General features: G+C 40.6%; 1 protein-coding gene across 3 annotated transcripts in view; it reads right to left on the reverse strand.

The window, feature by feature from the left end:
- Positions 1-18014, reverse strand: part of Mon2 (MON2 homolog, regulator of endosome-to-Golgi trafficking) — an 82086-nt gene that overhangs the window by 30777 nt on the left and 33295 nt on the right. For all 3 annotated transcript variants that reach the window (XM_052753492.1, XM_052753490.1, XM_052753489.1), the window contains 12 exons: positions 16609-16835; positions 14370-14451; positions 13416-13600; positions 12240-12352; positions 11480-11584; positions 11090-11170; positions 10686-10759; positions 10512-10602; positions 6120-6221; positions 4950-5060; positions 2368-2543; positions 432-594 (listed from right to left, as the gene is read on the reverse strand). In XM_052753492.1, the coding sequence (XP_052609452.1) occupies positions 432-594; positions 2368-2543; positions 4950-5060; positions 6120-6221; positions 10512-10602; positions 10686-10759; positions 11090-11170; positions 11480-11584; positions 12240-12352; positions 13416-13600; positions 14370-14451; positions 16609-16835 (1510 nt within the window). The remainder of the gene's footprint in view (positions 1-431; positions 595-2367; positions 2544-4949; positions 5061-6119; positions 6222-10511; positions 10603-10685; positions 10760-11089; positions 11171-11479; positions 11585-12239; positions 12353-13415; positions 13601-14369; positions 14452-16608; positions 16836-18014) is intronic.

Consider the following 18014-nt stretch of genomic DNA (forward strand, 5'->3'; position numbering starts at 1 on the left):
CCCTACATCTGCACACTAACGTCAAATCACGAGCCTCCTTTATACATCTATGCTGATTATCTCACTAAGTCCTCTCTCACGAATTTTAAAGCTCAGTATAGCAGCAAACATGCAAATGTCCTGCTACTGATGGTTTGTTTCTGAGATTACTTAATTCCCTGTGGAGGATGTTTGCACTTTTAAGTAGTCACTGCTTACTGCATAACTGTCATTTAAAAATGATATCATAAGAAAAGCAATGAGCCGGGCGGTGGTGGCGCACGCCTTTAATCCCAGCACTCGGGAGGCAGAGCCAGGCGGATCTCTGTGAGTTCGAGGCCAGCCTGGGCTACCAAGTGAGTTCCAGGAAAAGGCGCAAAGCTACACAGAGAAACCCTGTCTCGAAAAACCAAAAAAAAAAAAAAAAAAAAAAGAAAAGCAATGATACTTACCAATAAGCCTATTGAAGTTAAGCTAATATTAAGTTCTTGGTTATGAAGTCCAAAGCTACCTGCAACATCTACAACTATCTGTAGGCAAGAACAAGGCATTGTTGGTAGGAAATCTGTCACAACCAACTGAAGACACTGGAAGGCAGTTCTTATTAGTGATTCTCTGAAAACACAGAAGAAACAGATAATGCACATTTAAAAGAAAGGTGTGAGAAAACACACCTACAATAATCTCAAACAAGCTAACTTTTACTCTAGAATTTGAACAAGGAAGAAGGCAACCCAGTGTGCAGAATTCCTCCAGTTACTACTTTAGATCCTGCCTTGACTTCCTGATGGACGATAACTGGGAAGTGTTAAGCCAAAGAATGCTTTACTCCTCAAGTGACTTTTGGTTATGGTGTTTATCCCAGCAATAGAAAAGAAACTAGAACAAGTGGCAAATAATGTAATGGAAAAATAATAATTACTAATTATCAAGCTTCCAATATGCTATAGAGTTTCTAAGTACTGAACGCATATCAATTCATTTCATCCTTATAGGATACATCCTACTTTGTAAACTGCATTGAGTTGAGAAGATCAACTTCAACTTGATGTAAATTGGTCCTTTTTACTTTAATCATTCCAATATGTTATACTTTTAAAGAAATTTACTATTACAAATGCTTAAATATTAATTTTCTCTACTAGTTTTATTAATTTTCTCAATAGTTTTTTTTTTTTTAAAGATTTATTTATTTACTGTGTATAAACATGTATGACTGCAGGCCAGAAGAGGGCACCAGATCTCATTACGGATGGTTTGTGAGCCACCATGTGGTTGCTGGGAATTGAACTCAGGACCTCTGGAAGAGCAGCCAGTGCTCTTAACTGCCAAGCCGTCTCTCCAGCCCCCGTTTTTTCTCAATAGTTTTAATATAAAACTCAACAATAGCTGGGCATCGTGGTACACTCCTTTAATCCCAGTACTGGGGAGGCAGAGGCAGGGAGATCTCTGTTAGTTCAGGGCCAGGCTGGTCTACAGAGATAGTTCCAGGACAGCCATGGGTATACAGAGAAACCCTGTCTCAAACCAAACCAAACCTCAACTATGCTTGTCACTAAGAGAAGACTGTGTGTGTGATATTGCAGAATCTCAGACAAACATATCCAGTACTTGCTAATCCGCTCTACTGGTGTTCTATCCTAAATTAAGCAAAACCCTAAATCCCATTCAAACGTTCCCTCTGGATTCCCTGTTTATCTAATGGCATCACATTCACAAGTTTCCCTCAGAGACCTGAGGATTGTTCTAGACTGCCATTTCTCCTTTGCCTCCAGAGTCCACTGTAATCCCTCCAATATCTCTTACTTCTAAGAGAGCACCTGTCACTACTTCTGTCAACTGCATATCTGATTAAATTATGTCACTCCCCTAAAATGCCCCCCAGATATACTCAAGGTAAATGCAAACAGCTTTTAAAAGCACACGAAGTCATTTCTAAGAATTTATAGCTCTGGCTCCACCCTTACCACCAGAGCTTTCTTTTGTGGTAAAGTGCTTTCTTACTTGTAGTCCACTTGTATTCTAGGTAGTGGTTCTTTATTTGTGTACTCACAACAGCTGAGAAGCTCAGTATTTGGGATATACTAAACAGAATAAATGTTTAAGAAACAAATGAATAAAGTCATTTTAAAGCAATTTTTAAGACTTCTTAATATATGTGGTCCTTTAGATCTGTTATGTTAGGTTGGCTTGTTTATCTTATAATAAGATCTTATATCTAATATAAATGTCCTAAAACAGCATATCTCCTATCCTTTTAAAAGCAAAACAATACTTGAGCGTTCCCAGCGCTAATAGTTTATGGTAGGTTATGGTAAATCCTGGACATGAGCAGGACGGACCCCTTCTGACTCTCTTACATGTTGGGCATCCATCTCCAACACTCACCCTTGGTCGTTTCTGATTGCTCCCATGACTCCAAGAACTAAAGGCCATCCAGGCCCGAGACTGTCCCCCTGACTCTGCAGAATCTGCAGCACACATTCTAATTGCTTGAGTCGGATATCCGGATGGTTAATACTGGACATCTCCTTTAGCGGGTTCAACAAAAGCAGCTGCAGTCTCTAGAAGGGACAAGAAGGGAATTAGGAGAAGACAGGAGGAGCAAAGACGGCCTCCTCACAGCCGGCCCGCCTCACTTTGGTCCTTTGGCAATGCCGACTGGATGCCGCCTCAGTTGGTCTAGAAGCCTTGGGTCAGGTGACCGTGCACCTCAGTGTCCTCAGTGCTGGGACTGCAGAGTGCACCACTTTTCTCTGCTGCTCCCTCTGAGGTCGACTCAGCTCCACTCACAGTACTGTAGTAAACACAAAGGTTCCCACTAACAGAACACAGGCTAGCATTTCTCCAGCAGGAATCTTTGGAGGTTTGTCACTTAGCTCTGCCTTTTTCTTTTTTTTTTTTTTTTCCGAGACAGGGTTTCTCTGTGTAGTTTTGGTGCCTGTCCTGGATCTCTCTCTGTAGCCCAGGCTGACCTCGAACTCACAGAGATCCACCTGCCTCTGCCTCCCAAGTGCTGGGATAAAAGGCGTGCGCCACCACCGCCAGGCTTATCTCTGCTTTTAAGTAAAGGGGGAAAACAAACCAATCTTCAGTATGTTAAATAAAAGTGGAGTTACCTTACTTCTTAGACCTACTAGAGATGAACATCACCAAAAGAAATATAACTTTAGCTACATTTGAAGAAAAAAAAAAACAATTCCCAATATCTAGTATTATCTTTCACTTACTTTATATACGTATAGCATGTAATTAGATGTAAAATTCTCAAGTATGATATAAAAAACTATAAAAATTTGAAATTATATGCTTTAATAAGAATTATTGTTAAGCCATAAAATTTGTTGGGATAAAAAGTACTCTGTTTTATCCCTTTCAGCATCTAAAAAGCACTTCATTTTAATTTTCTTCTCTCCAATTTTTATTTTATGTGGTTAATTTACTAAACAAATACTTCTTAAGTTTTCACTGTGCACTGGGCGTTGAGCAGACACTGAGAATAATAAAGCGTATAGAAAGTGAGTTTAAACGGTTTTATTACTACTTATTTAGTATGCATGAGCATGTGCCACAGCACACATGTGGAGGTCAGCTTGTGGAAGCCAGACCTCTCCTTACACCGCGTAGGCCTGGGGATTGAATCCAGGGACTCAGAATCAATGGCAATCCCCTTCACCCACTGAGCCATTTTGTCAGTCATTAGTTTACATATTTTTAAAGCCTCCAATCCGAGCCAGGTTTGGAAGCGTGTGTCCACAGTTTCAGTGCTCAGGAGGCAAAGATGGCAGGACTCCAGCGAGAGCCTGTCCTCAAGCTTCGAGAGCGCTGGCTGCCGCTGAGTGTCGGAGCCGGAGCCGTAACAGCCCAGCACGGGCACAGCTGCAGCTCAGTCCTTCGCACCAGGAAGAGAGGAAACAAACGAGACAAACCCTTCAAGCCGTAGCACAGAAACAGGAAGCACTCAACTGCCAGCCCCACAAGAGCACAGGTCTGTCTGGGTGCCAAAGATGCTGTGCTAGCGCCTATATTCAACAACGGCGTGCCCAGCTCACTGCAGAACACACTCACAGGACAGTAAGATGATAAGGGAATGGTAATAGCTATTAGCTGCTTGTTTTACTCGGTCTTGAAACAGTGTTACTTCAGTGAACTTTCAAAACCAAACTGTAAAATATACATGGACGGTAAAGAAAGGACAGGAAATAAGCACAAGGGAGAATTCTGAACGTATGAAAATGATTTACAAATAGAATCTGCTTTCCTGGAGCTGGGGAGATGCTCGTGGGTAAAAGCCTGGCAGGGTAGGCATGGGGACCTGAGTTCAGAACCCCAGCACCACAGAGAGAGGCCGGCACACAGTCATCTGTAGCCCTGGCACTGGTGGGGTGGACAGAGCAGTGTGGCTGGCGTGGCGAGCTGCAGACGCACCGAGACCGTCTCACCAGAGAAGTGGCAGTGTGAGGGAAGACATCCAGGATCCGCCGCTGGCCTCCACAACAAGCGCCCCCGTGCAGATGCACACCATACCACAACCTGCTTCACTGTACTCGCTGCTTCTGCCCCTGCTCAGTCCCTGTGTGAGGGATGGCGGCGGTGGGGACAGGCAGAGGAGGCCCCAGAGAAACTTTAGCCCTTCTTCAAGAGGGCTATCTGCAGACTGGAGAATAGCTCCAGGAAATTTAACTTCATTCAGCATCATGGAAATGTTTTCATGAAGACCATCCTAAAACTGTTAGCATTGAAAAGCAGTCCACAGCCCACAAGTCAAATAGAATACTGTTTAAGAATTCTGTTTTAGATATTGGCTTGGTGGCACACACCTTAAAATCCCAGCACTTGGGAGGTGAGGACGGGAGGCCAGCCGGGGTCCCTCAGGCCCTGCCTCACCCAAGAAGATTTACACTACAGTATCAGGAGATGCCCCTGACATACAATGACATGTGCGAGTGATCGTTCAACACCGTCTTTACCTGGTTCTGTGAAAGTGGAGGCTCGTGGTTAAAGGTCAGCCCCGCTTTAATGAGGGACGTCAGGGCTTCGGCTCCCCATTCTCTCATTCGAGAGTTTGGATGCTGGCACACCTGGAGAAATGTACGTACGGTAAGATTACATTTCATTGTATACGTCAGGTAAGAAACATGCAGTAACTTGAGAACAGGAAAACCAATGCTATATTACAGCTTTGTAGACATTTTACGACTTAAAAATATCATATATTCAGTAAAGAGTAAAAGAAAAATTATATCCAGAATTTTCTGTAAGCTTACCTTCTGAATAAAGGCAAGGGGAGGCAGTAGAGAGAAAGACAAAAGACAAAAGATGAAACTGAAACAAGTCACAGGAGAGGAAGGAGTCCACGACTGCAGGAATTACGTCACCAGAGGAAACAGAAGCAAGCGTCGCCCAAGGGTTGGCTGCTGCTGCTTTTGTAGTCCCCCCAAATTGGTGCAAGGGACTGAACCCAGGACTTGAACATTTGATATGACCGTTGGCACACTGTCTTGAGCCTAATCTCACCTGATAAGATGGTTTAATCATAGAGAAATCTGCACATATCCTTTATGGATAAATTTAATTCCAATAAAATGGGTAAAATTTTAGGAAGAATAGTTCTCTTTCTCAGGTTTCTAAAATGGCATTAAATGACTATGGCCCCCAAACGCTGTACCAACGGAAGCAGCTGGAGTTAAACACCAGCTAATTATCAAGGCTGCAAGTGGAAGAAGAGATGTAGCTAGATAAAATTCTCTCACTACCTATGATTTAGTGGCAGCAAAACAGCTTTTTTTCTCTCACGCTACCTCCATTGTAGCAAACCTGGGAACAAGGTCTATCTGTGACTCACTCTCATCCCAAACTTCAAACTTTCAGAAACACCTGAAATTGGGTGAATCAAGATCCTGTCATCAAAGGAAACCATTCCCAACAGACAGCTGATAACATGGTATTTCACAAGCTAAACCTTTACCATTTTTATTTGATTAACCCTTCCCCATGCTAGTTACTGCACAACTACAGTCTTAAAATATAAGGGGCAAGGAAGGGGAGGGGAGAGGCAGTCTGTCGTTATGTTGAATCATAAGATCAATGGACACACCTTTATCAGCAGAAATAAACAGCATTTAAGAAAGAGAGTTCACCTCAAGCAGATGGCCAGTTAGAGGTCTCCATAAAATCTCTATTCTGTGCATATTAACTAGACCAGTTTCTAACAGTTTGGCAACAGCAAAGAGAGATGGTTCCTAAGGAGGAAACATATTACATTTTGATATGTTAAAGGAACTCTGAGAACTAGCTGTGAATAAAATAGAACAATACTATGATTAAGTTATGATTAGTCTCTCTATATAAAGTCGGCAGTAGATATAACAGAACCTATTGCCATAAGGCAAGTCTTTTTGCCACTCAAAACAGCTCTTCAAGTTACCCCAAAATCATACTGGCACAAAATGTGAATAAGCTATAGACCTTAAAGACCTACAAATCCAATTTTTAAAAAGAATTTCTATACTAACATTTTATGGTACTGAAAACATTTGTAACATGAAAAATGTTTAATAGTATCTTTTTCTTTCCTAATGGAAGCTGTAAATTAAGTTACACTGAGATTTTAGGACAACTGGTACATGAGCTAATCTAATAGGTCCCCTAAGAATTATGGTAGAAGGTTCATGTTTATGGAGAACTATGGTAGAAGGGTAAGACTGATACCTAACGAGTTTTAAATGCCTGCTGTCTCACCTTGATTAGGTCACTGACTATGTCAACTACAGTATCTACTGAAATTTTTGATGTGTGAAATGGAGAGAACAGTATATAAACTAGATCATGTCAGAAAGTACATGGTGAAGGTGAGTCTTCCCAAGTGAGGACTCCTTGTACTACTACTTTTCCTTCCTCTTCATGAAACGGGATATACACAACAATCATCTGCAGCAGTTACAAGAACATACTGATGTCCTGGATTCATACCTAAAGACTTTTTACAAAAGAAGCTTTAACTCAAGTTCCATGAGTTTTATATTCTACTCTATTTTTTTTGTTTGTTTGTTTTTTGTTTTGGTTTTTCGAGACAGGGTTTCTCTGTGTAGCTTTGTGCCTTTCCTGGAACTCACTCTGTAGACCACGCTGGCCTCAAACTCACAGAGATCTGCCTGCCTCTGCCTCCCAAGTGCTGGGATAAAAGGCGTGCACCACCACCATCCAGCTTCTACTCAAATATTTTAATGTAATTTTTCCAATATTGCAATAAACTAATCATGCAAGAATATGAGACTTTTTAAAAAAGAGTTTAGGTTTAGATTTTGTCCTTCAAATAGAAGATGAAACATAATGAATAAAAGTTTAATCTTAAAAAAAGCAAAAAAACAAACCATGGTCATCTATATACTATATATAGATAAGGAACTGGCCTTTTAAAAATGAGTCTGCGGCCGGGCGGTGGTGGCACACGCCTTTAATCCCAGCACTCGGGAGGCAGAGCCAGGCGGATCTCTGTGAGTTCGAGGCCAGCCTGGGCTACCAAGTGAGTTCCAGGAGAGGCGCAAAGCTACACAGAGAAACCCTGTCTCGAAAAACCAAAAAAAAAAAAAAAAAAAAAAAAAAAAAAAAAAAATGAGTCTGCATCGCCACCTAAACTGATGCTCTGCACTCTGAATGTACCCCTAAGCAGTTAGCATCTTTAAAATTCGAGGGTTCTTGCCGGGCAGTGATAGCACTTGCTTTTAATCCCAGCACTCAGGAGGCAGAGGCAGGCAGATCTCTGTGAGTTCAAGGCCTGCCTGGTCTACGAAGCGAGATCCAGGACAGCCAGGGCTACACGGAGAAACCATGTCTTGAAACATCAAAAAAAACCAAAAAACAAAAAAAAAAAGTTTGAGGATTCTTTAAGAACTATAACAAATCTACTGGGAAGAAAGACTAGAGATATAGTTCAGCAAAAAAGGGAGACAAGGATGTCTTGTCCATGTCGGACATTTTTAAAGTCTATCTTATATATTTTTATGAAACTTATACTTGAATATTATTTTGTGATGGAAACAGAACCCAGGACTCTTTGACTTACACATTTTATAAAAGTTTTATTTTCATTCCATAGTCTCCAATTCCCTTTTGAACTGGAAACCTCTTATTTTCTTTATATCTCATAGTCAAGTGTCAGATATGTAAATAAGCATGATGTGTTTATCAAACAGAAACAATTCACAAAGCACTGCAGATTTGCTTGGATTTCATCTGGTACTCTATTAAAATATTATAGTTTTGTGTTGAAATTTAATTTCAAGATGTAACATTTTTCAAGATATCAATAAACTGATTAGTTTACTATTGTATTTAATGTTATTCTTGCCTGGATTTGGAACAACTAATAAAACATATTTCAAACACCTGAGTGTTCATGTCGTTAACTAGATATATGATATATAAACCATACTCTAATAAGAACTTTTTCTGTTTTTTTTTTTTATTTTATTTTTTTTAAAGATTTATTTATTTATTATGGATACAGTGTTCTGTCTGCACATATCCCTGCAGGCCAGAAGAGGGCACCAGATCTCATTACAGATGGTTGTAAGCCACCATGTGGTTGCTGGGAATTGAACTCAGGACCTTTGGAAGAACAAGCAGTGCTCTTAACCTCTGAGCCATCTCTCCAGCCCCCTTATTTTTATTTTTGTATGTCTTTGGGTACTGCATATATGTCTGTTCATCATGTGAATGCAGTGCCCAAGAAAACTAGAAAAGAACTTTGATCTCGATACAGGAGTTAAAGATGGTTGTGAGCCACCATGTGGGTGCTAGGAAGCAAAGCTGGGTCCTCTGGAAGAGCAGCCAGTGCTCTTAACCTCTTAGCTAACTCTCTTGTCCCTAGTAAGAACTTCTGCTTGCTTGTTTTGTGGCTGACCTGGACTAACCTGGACTTCATAGTCAGATCTAACTGACTATGGACTTGAACTTCAGATTTTGCTGCCTGCATCTCCCAAGCACAGGATTATAGGTGTGCAGCGCCAATACCTGCTTTTGTGTGATGCCAAGGACAGTCTGGTCTCGTGCACACACGGCAAGCACTCTACCACCTGAGCTACTGCTCGGCTCCAGGAGAGAAGAGACGAGCCACAGAGCAACAACGATAATTAAGAACTTCGGAGACAACAGAGTTTGAGGCTGTATAGTTATTATTAAAAAACTGAATTGTCGGAGCTGGAGAGATGGCTCAGTGGTTAAGAGCACTGGCTGTTCTTCCAGAGGACTTGGGTTCAATTCCCAGCATCCACATGGCAGCCCACAACTGTCTGTAACTCCTGTTCCAGGGGATCCAACACCCTCACACAGACACAAAATGTAGGCAAAACACTAATGGTCATAAAATACAAATAAATAAGGTTCAAAAATATCTGATACAGAAAAAACTGCACAATTGTTGGGGGGAAAATAGGGCGTATACCTCAACTTAGAGGCATAGAGGCACAGGTAGGGGTTTTCTGAGTAAAAAAAAAAACAAAAACAAAAACAAAAAAACTGAATTGTCTTTATATATTTGGAAGTGATCAAACTATACTTATTTTTAAATGTAGAAAGGGGGCTGGAGAGATGGCTCATTGGTTAAGTGTGTTGGCTGCTCCTGAAGAGGATTGCAGTTTAGCCACACTACTACCTTCTGATTCTAAGGGCACCTGAATGAATGAACATATACACATACCATTTTCAAAATGTACAAAGGACTTCATTCATGTTTTACAGTGCTAGGACCTCATGCCCATTAGACAAGTACCATGAGTCACTCTCTCAACTAATAACTATTTCTTATTTTCTGATTCACTTTTTCTGTATTTATTTTTGTGTTAATGGAATAAAACCCAAGGCCTCCCACAGTGTAGGCAAGTACTTTACTACTGAATGCTGTTAGCCTCAAACACAGTTCATTTAAAATAACAATTTCTAAAATATGACTAGACTCAAATTTTCCTGTGCTTTATAAATGTCACAGAAAAAATGGAGTATGGAAAGGGATGTTCGTGAATGCCAGTATCAGAAGTACTGTTCTACACTTACCTGAAAGAAGTCCTATTCTACTTAATTGATGGGCAATGAAAACGTTTAACTCGAGGTGGGGAGACTCGCTGGCTTCCGAAACAAAGAGTGAGCTTTGGGTTTTCCATTCCTGTGATGGCTGCACAGCACAGTCACCCAAACCTGCCACACACTTTTCCTAACCGCAATCTCGCATTACCCAAATCATAAATGCCAAATACAAACACTATCAAGATATTTTATGAAAGCTAGCTATAAAAACTCGGTTGCATTATTTATAAAATACTAAAACTATTCAGCACATAAGAAAAAAGGGACATCATTTTAAATTCTATCATATACTTCGACAGATCACAAGCTACATCATGCCCTCTTCATTCCTCCTTCTACAAATGGTCAACACTGACAGGCCACTGTTACCAAAGCACCAGTGCCGCCAGTCAAGCACTAAGGTCACATATACACCGTGTAGGACTAGAAGGAAATGTAAATCACCACACCTTATTATTTCCATAGGCCATATCCATTGCTTCTAGAGATAAGGAACAAAGTGCATTGATTAAATGATGCAAAGATACGTCATCAAGATACCTAAAATGAAAAGGAAAAAGACAATTTCATCTCAAATATACAGCTAGGAACAATGTGGCTGTCGATTTAAAACACAGACTTACTGTGAGCTTTCAAAAAGCCTTGAAAGTATGTTGGAAATCACTGGCAAATCTGTCATCACTGCTGTTGTTAGAACCTAAAGGAAAGACCAAGTCAAATGTAAAGTGTGACTTTTTGTTTGTTTGTATTTTGTTTTTTTTATTTTATTTTATAATTAATTTAATTTTACATATCAGCCGTGGATTCCCCTGTCCTCCCTCCTCCCACCCCCCAACCTTCCCCCCAAATCCTCCCAGGCAAGGTTTCCCCTGGGGATTCAGCTCGGCCTGGTAGATTCAGTTGAGGCAGGTCCAGTCCCCTCTTCCCTACACCAAGGCTGAGCAAAATGTCTCAGCATAGGCCCTAGGTTCCAGAAAGCCAGCTCATTTTAAGAAGCGCCCACTGGATAGGAAGGGCTGTCACTTACTGTACTAGGTCCTTCTACAGCTCTTCCAGGCTTCAAGGCGCCACCACCACTAGGCTTTAGTCCCAGAATCCATACAAGATGCTGACAATTAAAACAAGTTTATAAAATTATAAAAATTCTAATAACTAAAATCAGTAGCAATATCTAGCAATAAAAATTAAAATGGGTAGTTTACTAATAATTAAAATCAAAGTAATTAGCACCATTCATATAAAATAATTATAGCATGCAGAAGCAGTAGATAGGGCATTATAAGTAGTCCATTACTTCCTGGTTTTACTCCTTCTCATCGTCTCCTTTTTTGCACTATTTATCAGGCCGGCCTGCAGGACCAACAGGCATGTTCAGTTGTTAGCGACCATCAGTCTAGCACCTGACGCTACAACGCACCTGCAGAGTTGCCAAGACAAGCTGCCACGATGTCCCGAGCACAGCGCCATGGCAGTGCGCCAAGTTGAGTAGAGTCCTCATGCACTGGATGTTCTTGGAAGTCAGCTATGTGGAAAAAGACAGATTTGCAGCAACTGCTCTAGAGTCTTCAAAATCAAAGCAGCATGTTCAGAGACTGTCTTAAATAAAAGCCAAGAAGACTAAGAAAGTAAGTTTGGATGGTTTGCTTAATTAAAGTTGTGTTATCAGAGCTGGGGAGATGGTTCATTGAGTAAAATGTTTGCCATGTGAGTATGAGAGCTAGAGTTCAGATCCCAATAATCCACACACATGTTGGGAGGGCATGGTGACCTGCCTATAACTCCAGCCATGGGGAGATGGAGACTGGGCGACCCAAACTAGCAGGAGAGCTCCTCATTCAAGACAGTTAGAAACCCTGAATCAGTAATAATGTGGGGCAGCAGAGGAAGACACACACAAACACATGTACACACTTGATGGCCTATACATATGTGCCAACATATGTATACACATGTGAATGCACACCACATAAACATACAGATGTGCAAAAGAAGTTGTATTATTATGTTGGTTATGATAATGTCAAGAAAATAGATAACTAGTTTGTTCTGGAACATCCTCCAGGTAAAAGAAACTAAGTAATAACACTTGGCAAGTACAAAAAAAAAAAAAAAGTATGACAGTCTCATTGATCGTTCATTGGTAACCAAATTAAGCCCCAACACCCCAACTGCATTACCATTACTGTTCCTTGAGGCTGGACTGCTAGAGGTTGACCCACTGCCACAACCTGCTGGTGGGATTCACTAGACGGACTTATCATCATGACACTGTGGCCCTGGATAGAATATGCTAGAACACAAAGGAAAGCCTGAATGCAAGATACTGCTTTCAGTTCTTTCAAGGTAACGTTATATTGTTTTATACTATAAAACATTAATTTGAATAAAGTTCAACCATAACAATTAAGCAGCAGTACTATTTATCCAGATGCATGCAAACATCTGAAAACTCATAAGGTGTAAAGACTAAAAGAAGCAAATATGAAATAATTTCTACATAAATTGTTAAAATTATTAAACTTGGCAGCTCATTTATAAGTAAAACAGAATTAGGACACATTAACTATTTTAAACATGTATCTATGTGTACTTTTCTAGTTAAAGGCAAATAAATTTTGAGTGTGAAATCTGAGTGTCACATTGAAATATATGTATATTAAATGTAAGCTATATTACATTTAAATATACATACATATAAATAAACAGTGTTTTCAAGGTATTAGCCAAGAAAATTGATTTTTGAATGTTAGTGGTTAGAATGTAAGTGGTTGGAAATAGAAAAACAGCAATCATCACTTCAACAATGTGTTATAGTTTACAGAGGAATGCTGGAATTACACTATTTTCTCTGCATAATCATGACTTAAAGTTGCTATCGCTATGTTCCTCTTCTCTCCACCCTTTTTTCAGTGCAGAGCAGAAAAGAGGGGATGTTTGCTAATGGCCACAATGGGAGGAGAGACATAAAGGCCCAGTGACCCCAAGTCACATCTTCTCTCTTCCCTTTTAAAGAGATGAAAGAACTGTTTTAGCCAGGAGGTGGTGCACGCCTTTAATCCCAGCACTTGGGAGGCAGAGGCAGGTGGGTCTCTGTGAGTTAAAGGCCAGCCTGGCCTACAGACGGTTCCAGGTTAGCCAGGGCTACACAGAGAAAGCCTGTCTCAAAAAAAAACAAAATCAAAATCAAAACCAACCCAAACCAAAACAGAACTGTTTTGAAGAGGTGGACAGAACAGGAAGGCAGGAAGCTAGCTGCCAGAGGCGACAATCAATGCACAGAACAGCGGGGGCCTGAACTCCCACTTCCTGTCATCCCATTAGACAGAGAGAAAGCTGTGCAGTTTACCGCTTACATTTATTGGAAAGTGTAGCCGCAGTGGTGGCATTCAGCACGGTGAGAGCATAGTGTGGAGGCAAGGAGCCTTTGCAGATTGCAGTGATAAAAGCGTCCCTTGAAGTCACAAGGCCCAGTCTTCCACACAGAGCAGCCATAGTTAGTTCAGCTTTTAAAATATTCTCGGTGGCAGCCTCATCTGTGCTGAAAAGATAAAGCATTTTGTTTATCTGATTAATTTATTTTAGGTTACACTTTAAAACAAGATGTGGGCTTACATAGTCAGTGAGGTTTTAAGGAAAGCTAAAACCAACAGACTTAGCATGCAATTTTAACCTACTAACCGGATATCTAAAAAGCAGAACTATGTGCTGTGATGCACACACAGCTGGAAGAAAGATCGGGAACTTAAAGATTTCACTGAAAATACCAAGCACTTTATTTATTTATTTTGTTTTGAGACAAGGTCTGTAGTCCAGGCTGGCCTCCAACTCCTTGTGATTCACCTGCCTCAGCCTTCTAAGTGCTGGGATTACAGGCAGGAACTACCACACCTGTCATCAAACATCTTGAAATCAGTTAAATCTCAGGAGAAACATCAAGCAAATATCATCATTGCAGAAGCCGTGGTAAGGCGTGGCATGCGACAAGGGTTCTGTAATCTGAAAATGCATTTTGGATTAAAGCATGATGACAATTCCTGTGGGAATTCAGAGCAAACGCGGCGCCAAGGGGGAGCGACAAAGCACCGTTTTTAAGAAATGATACAGCGATGGCAAGGGTAATTATCCTAATTTCATCATGACAGTGTGCACACAAATTATAATACTGCGCATGAAATTAAAGATAAGCAACAAAGTTCTAATCATACAGAAAACTCAGGTAGGAAATACATTCTGCGGACAAGTGGAATGAACTTTTGTGCTGGTTTGAACTGCGATGACCTAACAGAAAACTTACGAAGACTTAGTACCTGGCATCAAGAAGGAGGGAGAGCGCAGCGAGAAGACCACACCAGCAGGCGCTCACCATCTCTTCCCAAACAGCTCTACTAACTGAAAAGGAAACACAACACTTAATCATGTTATGCCTGCTACAATCAACTGTCATCTATAAAATTCAAATATTCTACTAACAACCCAGTTATTAGACACAAACACTAATATCTAAAATATCCAAATGATGAAAATGCAGAATCTGTGATAGTTTCACAATAAAAAGTCTGAAAGTTAAGTTGTTTTAAAACATATATTGTATTAGAGCAGTGGTGGCGCACACTTTTAATCCCAGCACTCAAGGGGGAAGAGACAAGGCAGATCTCTGTGAGTTAGAGGCCAGCCTGGTCTACAGAGTGAGATCCAGGATAGGTTCCAAAGCTACAGAGAAACGCTGTCTCAAAAAACAAAACAAAACAAAATGTATTAGCTGGGCGGTGATGTCACACACCTTTAATCCCAGCACTTGGGAGGCAGAGCCAGGCGGATCTCTATGAATTCGAGGCCAGTCTGGTCTACAGAGCGAGTTCCAGGATAGGCTCCAAAGCTACACAGAGAAACCCTGTCTCGAAAAAACAAACAACAACAACAAAAAATATATTAAAAGATACTTCAATACCTCAGTTAACTAATATCTTTTTAAAGATACATAACTCCACTTCCTCCTCCCTATCCCTTCAATAGACCAAACTGTCCATCTGTGAGATCAACTGGAAATTAGTGCAGACTACCATCTAAAATACTTGCTCAGCTAGAATACTGTTATATCTGTTGAGAATCAAGCAAGTCAGTCAACACATGAATAAAATGGCATTGGGTACCTCATTGTTGGAGATAGGATTTACAAATATGTAAAGTTAAAACTGACTCTGTAGAAATGGATGGGGACTAGAGAAGCTGGGGTGATGCCTTTAATATAAGGAAGCAGATATTTTCAAATCCAGACTTGTGGTACATGTACCTCTTTGCCAAGTAGCAAGAAGCACACCTCGTGCCCACTGTCAGTCTCAATACTATCCACCAGGGCTCCTTGGAAAACTGACTGACATTTGGGCTGGACAAGAAACATCTGAGATCAGGGCAGAAAATTCTGTAGTGTTAAATTATAAGGAGCACCAAGAGAACATCCAAAATGTCAAAAGAATATCATCCAGCTTCAAAAGCCTCACTCTGAGCATCACACCAAAAACTGATGGCCACTGATTATAATTCTTTGGAGTCAATAAAAATCTAGTTTTATTCAAAAGTGAACATCTCCAAAAATGATACAAACTGGTATTTTTGCATCTTCACATATTGATAAATCAAATCAGTAGCTAAATTAAACACAATAATTGCCCTGTGCTAATCTTAGAAATGAACAAATCATTTTGGGATATATCCTTCTAAAAATGTCAAGGTCATATAAAACAAGAACTAAAGAACGGTGTTCTGCTGTGGGATGCCTTTCTGTACACTGTAAATATGTGTTGCTCTGATTGGTTGATAAATAAAGCTGTTTGGCCTATGGCAGGGCAGGAAGAGCCAGGTGGGAAAATCCAAGGGAGATAGTGAGAGAAAGGAGAGGCAGGGGAGACGCCATCCCGCTGTCCAGGGAGCAGCATGTAATGGCAACAGGTAAAGCCACGGAACACAAGTGTCAACATACAGATGAATAGAAATGGGCTGAGTTTAGTTACAAGAGCTAGCTAGAAAGAAAACTGAGCCATTGGCCATGGCCGTGCAATCCGTAATTGATATAAGCCTTTGTGTGTTTATTTGGGTCTGAGCGGCTACAAGACCAGGCGGGACACAGGAAAACTTCCAGCTACAGTGTTCTACATTGTAGGAAAATATCCACATATAGCAATAAATTCAACAAACAAGGGACCACAAAAAAAAAAGCAAAACACTGCGACAACTGACAAATTTGATAAGATCTAGATGGAGATGAAATACTCGATTGACCCTGATTTCTGCTAGTGACTGCATCAGAATGGGGAAGATGACCGGCAGTTTTAGAAATGCACATCCAAGTGTTAGGGGGTGGTGCAGCATCCTGTCAGGAACTTAATCTCAAATAGTTCAGGAGAAAGGATAGTGACATGTACACAAACAAGGAGAAGGCAAGATCAGCATGATAAAGCGCTAATAACGGGGAATGAGAGTAAATGATAACACAGGAACACTATTTCACATTACTGAAAAGTAACAGTGACAGGTAGAGAATGTGCATACCTGTCTCCTTATCTGCCTGGTCTGACACTGACTGCCCATCTCGATGCTCTGAAGACTGTGAGTTTGCTCCTTCAGGGACAGCAGGGCACTCTGTTTCAGCCTCTCCTAACTCTCCTTCGATCATAGTGGTGATTCCACGGACAAGATCCAACAGACAGTGGAATGCCACAGACATGGCATAGCCTTCTGGTATGGTTGGAGGTTCAACTTTGTCCAGCATCTCTAGGCTGAAATCACAAAAAAGTAAGGCACTAATGAGAAGACACAGGAAAGATAACATAGAAAGCTATTTCCATAAGTTGTAGACTCTAAAACTTACTAACAGAAGACAAAAATAAAGGGACATTACTGAGCTTGCTTCAGTCAGAGAAGGCTCCCTCTTCAGTATTTTAAACTGATGAGAGGGGCTGGAGAAATGGCTACGTGGATAACAGGTGCTTGCTGCCAAGCCTGAGGATCTGAGTTGGATCCCTTGGACCCACGTAATGGAGGAGGGAACCGACTCTTGCAAGCTGTCCTCCAACCTCCACATATATGCCTACACACGCGCGCGCACACACACACACACACACACACACACACACACACACACACACACACACACAAATGTATTCTCTTTTATGTAAAAAAATGACTAGAAAAATGAAGGCCTGGCTGCTACCATAACTCTCCTTGAGATGTACTGATATCCTCACTATTTTTTGATATGAGACAGAAAAACTAGCATAAAATATATGAAGACAGAATACAATGCTTCTCAAACTCTTACATTTAAAATAAAGTACCATAAATGATAAATAAAACAAAACAATCTACAAAGAGGAAGATGATTTTACATCAGAGAAACATAACTGAGATACCCAGATCACATGTGGCCTCAGAGTCAGTCGGCCAACAGTAAAAGTAACACTGAGGGACGTCTGTGTCAGGCTCAAATCTTCTACATTGGAGAAATTGTTCAGAAGGCAAGACAATAAATCTTATGTTCTAAATCAGGACAAATGAGGAATTATGGTTCTGAATCCCTCTAAATGCTTATTTCTCGAGCTAACAACACAAAGAATGAATAGTTCAACTAGAAAGAATTAATGGTATTGGAATAATTATCTTCACATCCAAAGAAAAAGAGATGTTAGACCCCTATCTCTTATATATAAAACTAGCTTGAAATGAATCAATGATGTAAATGTAAAAGAAATTCCAAAACTCCTAGAGATACAGGCATAAAACTTTATGATAGATTATGCAACAGCTTGTTAGATACACCAAAAGCACTATTAAAAACTAAGTGAAGTGACTCCATCAAAATGTCACACTAGTGTGCTCCCCAGCCTGTGCAAAAGGACAGCTTAAAACAGCGGATCCCGTGTGCTGTGGGATGTTCTGTATGGCAAATGTGTTGCTGA

The sequence above is a fragment of the Peromyscus californicus genome, unplaced genomic scaffold (assembly GCF_007827085.1).
Source record: "Peromyscus californicus insignis strain IS unplaced genomic scaffold, ASM782708v3 Scaffold_24__1_contigs__length_46423439, whole genome shotgun sequence".
In the NCBI taxonomy this organism is placed as follows: Eukaryota; Metazoa; Chordata; class Mammalia; order Rodentia; family Cricetidae; genus Peromyscus; species Peromyscus californicus.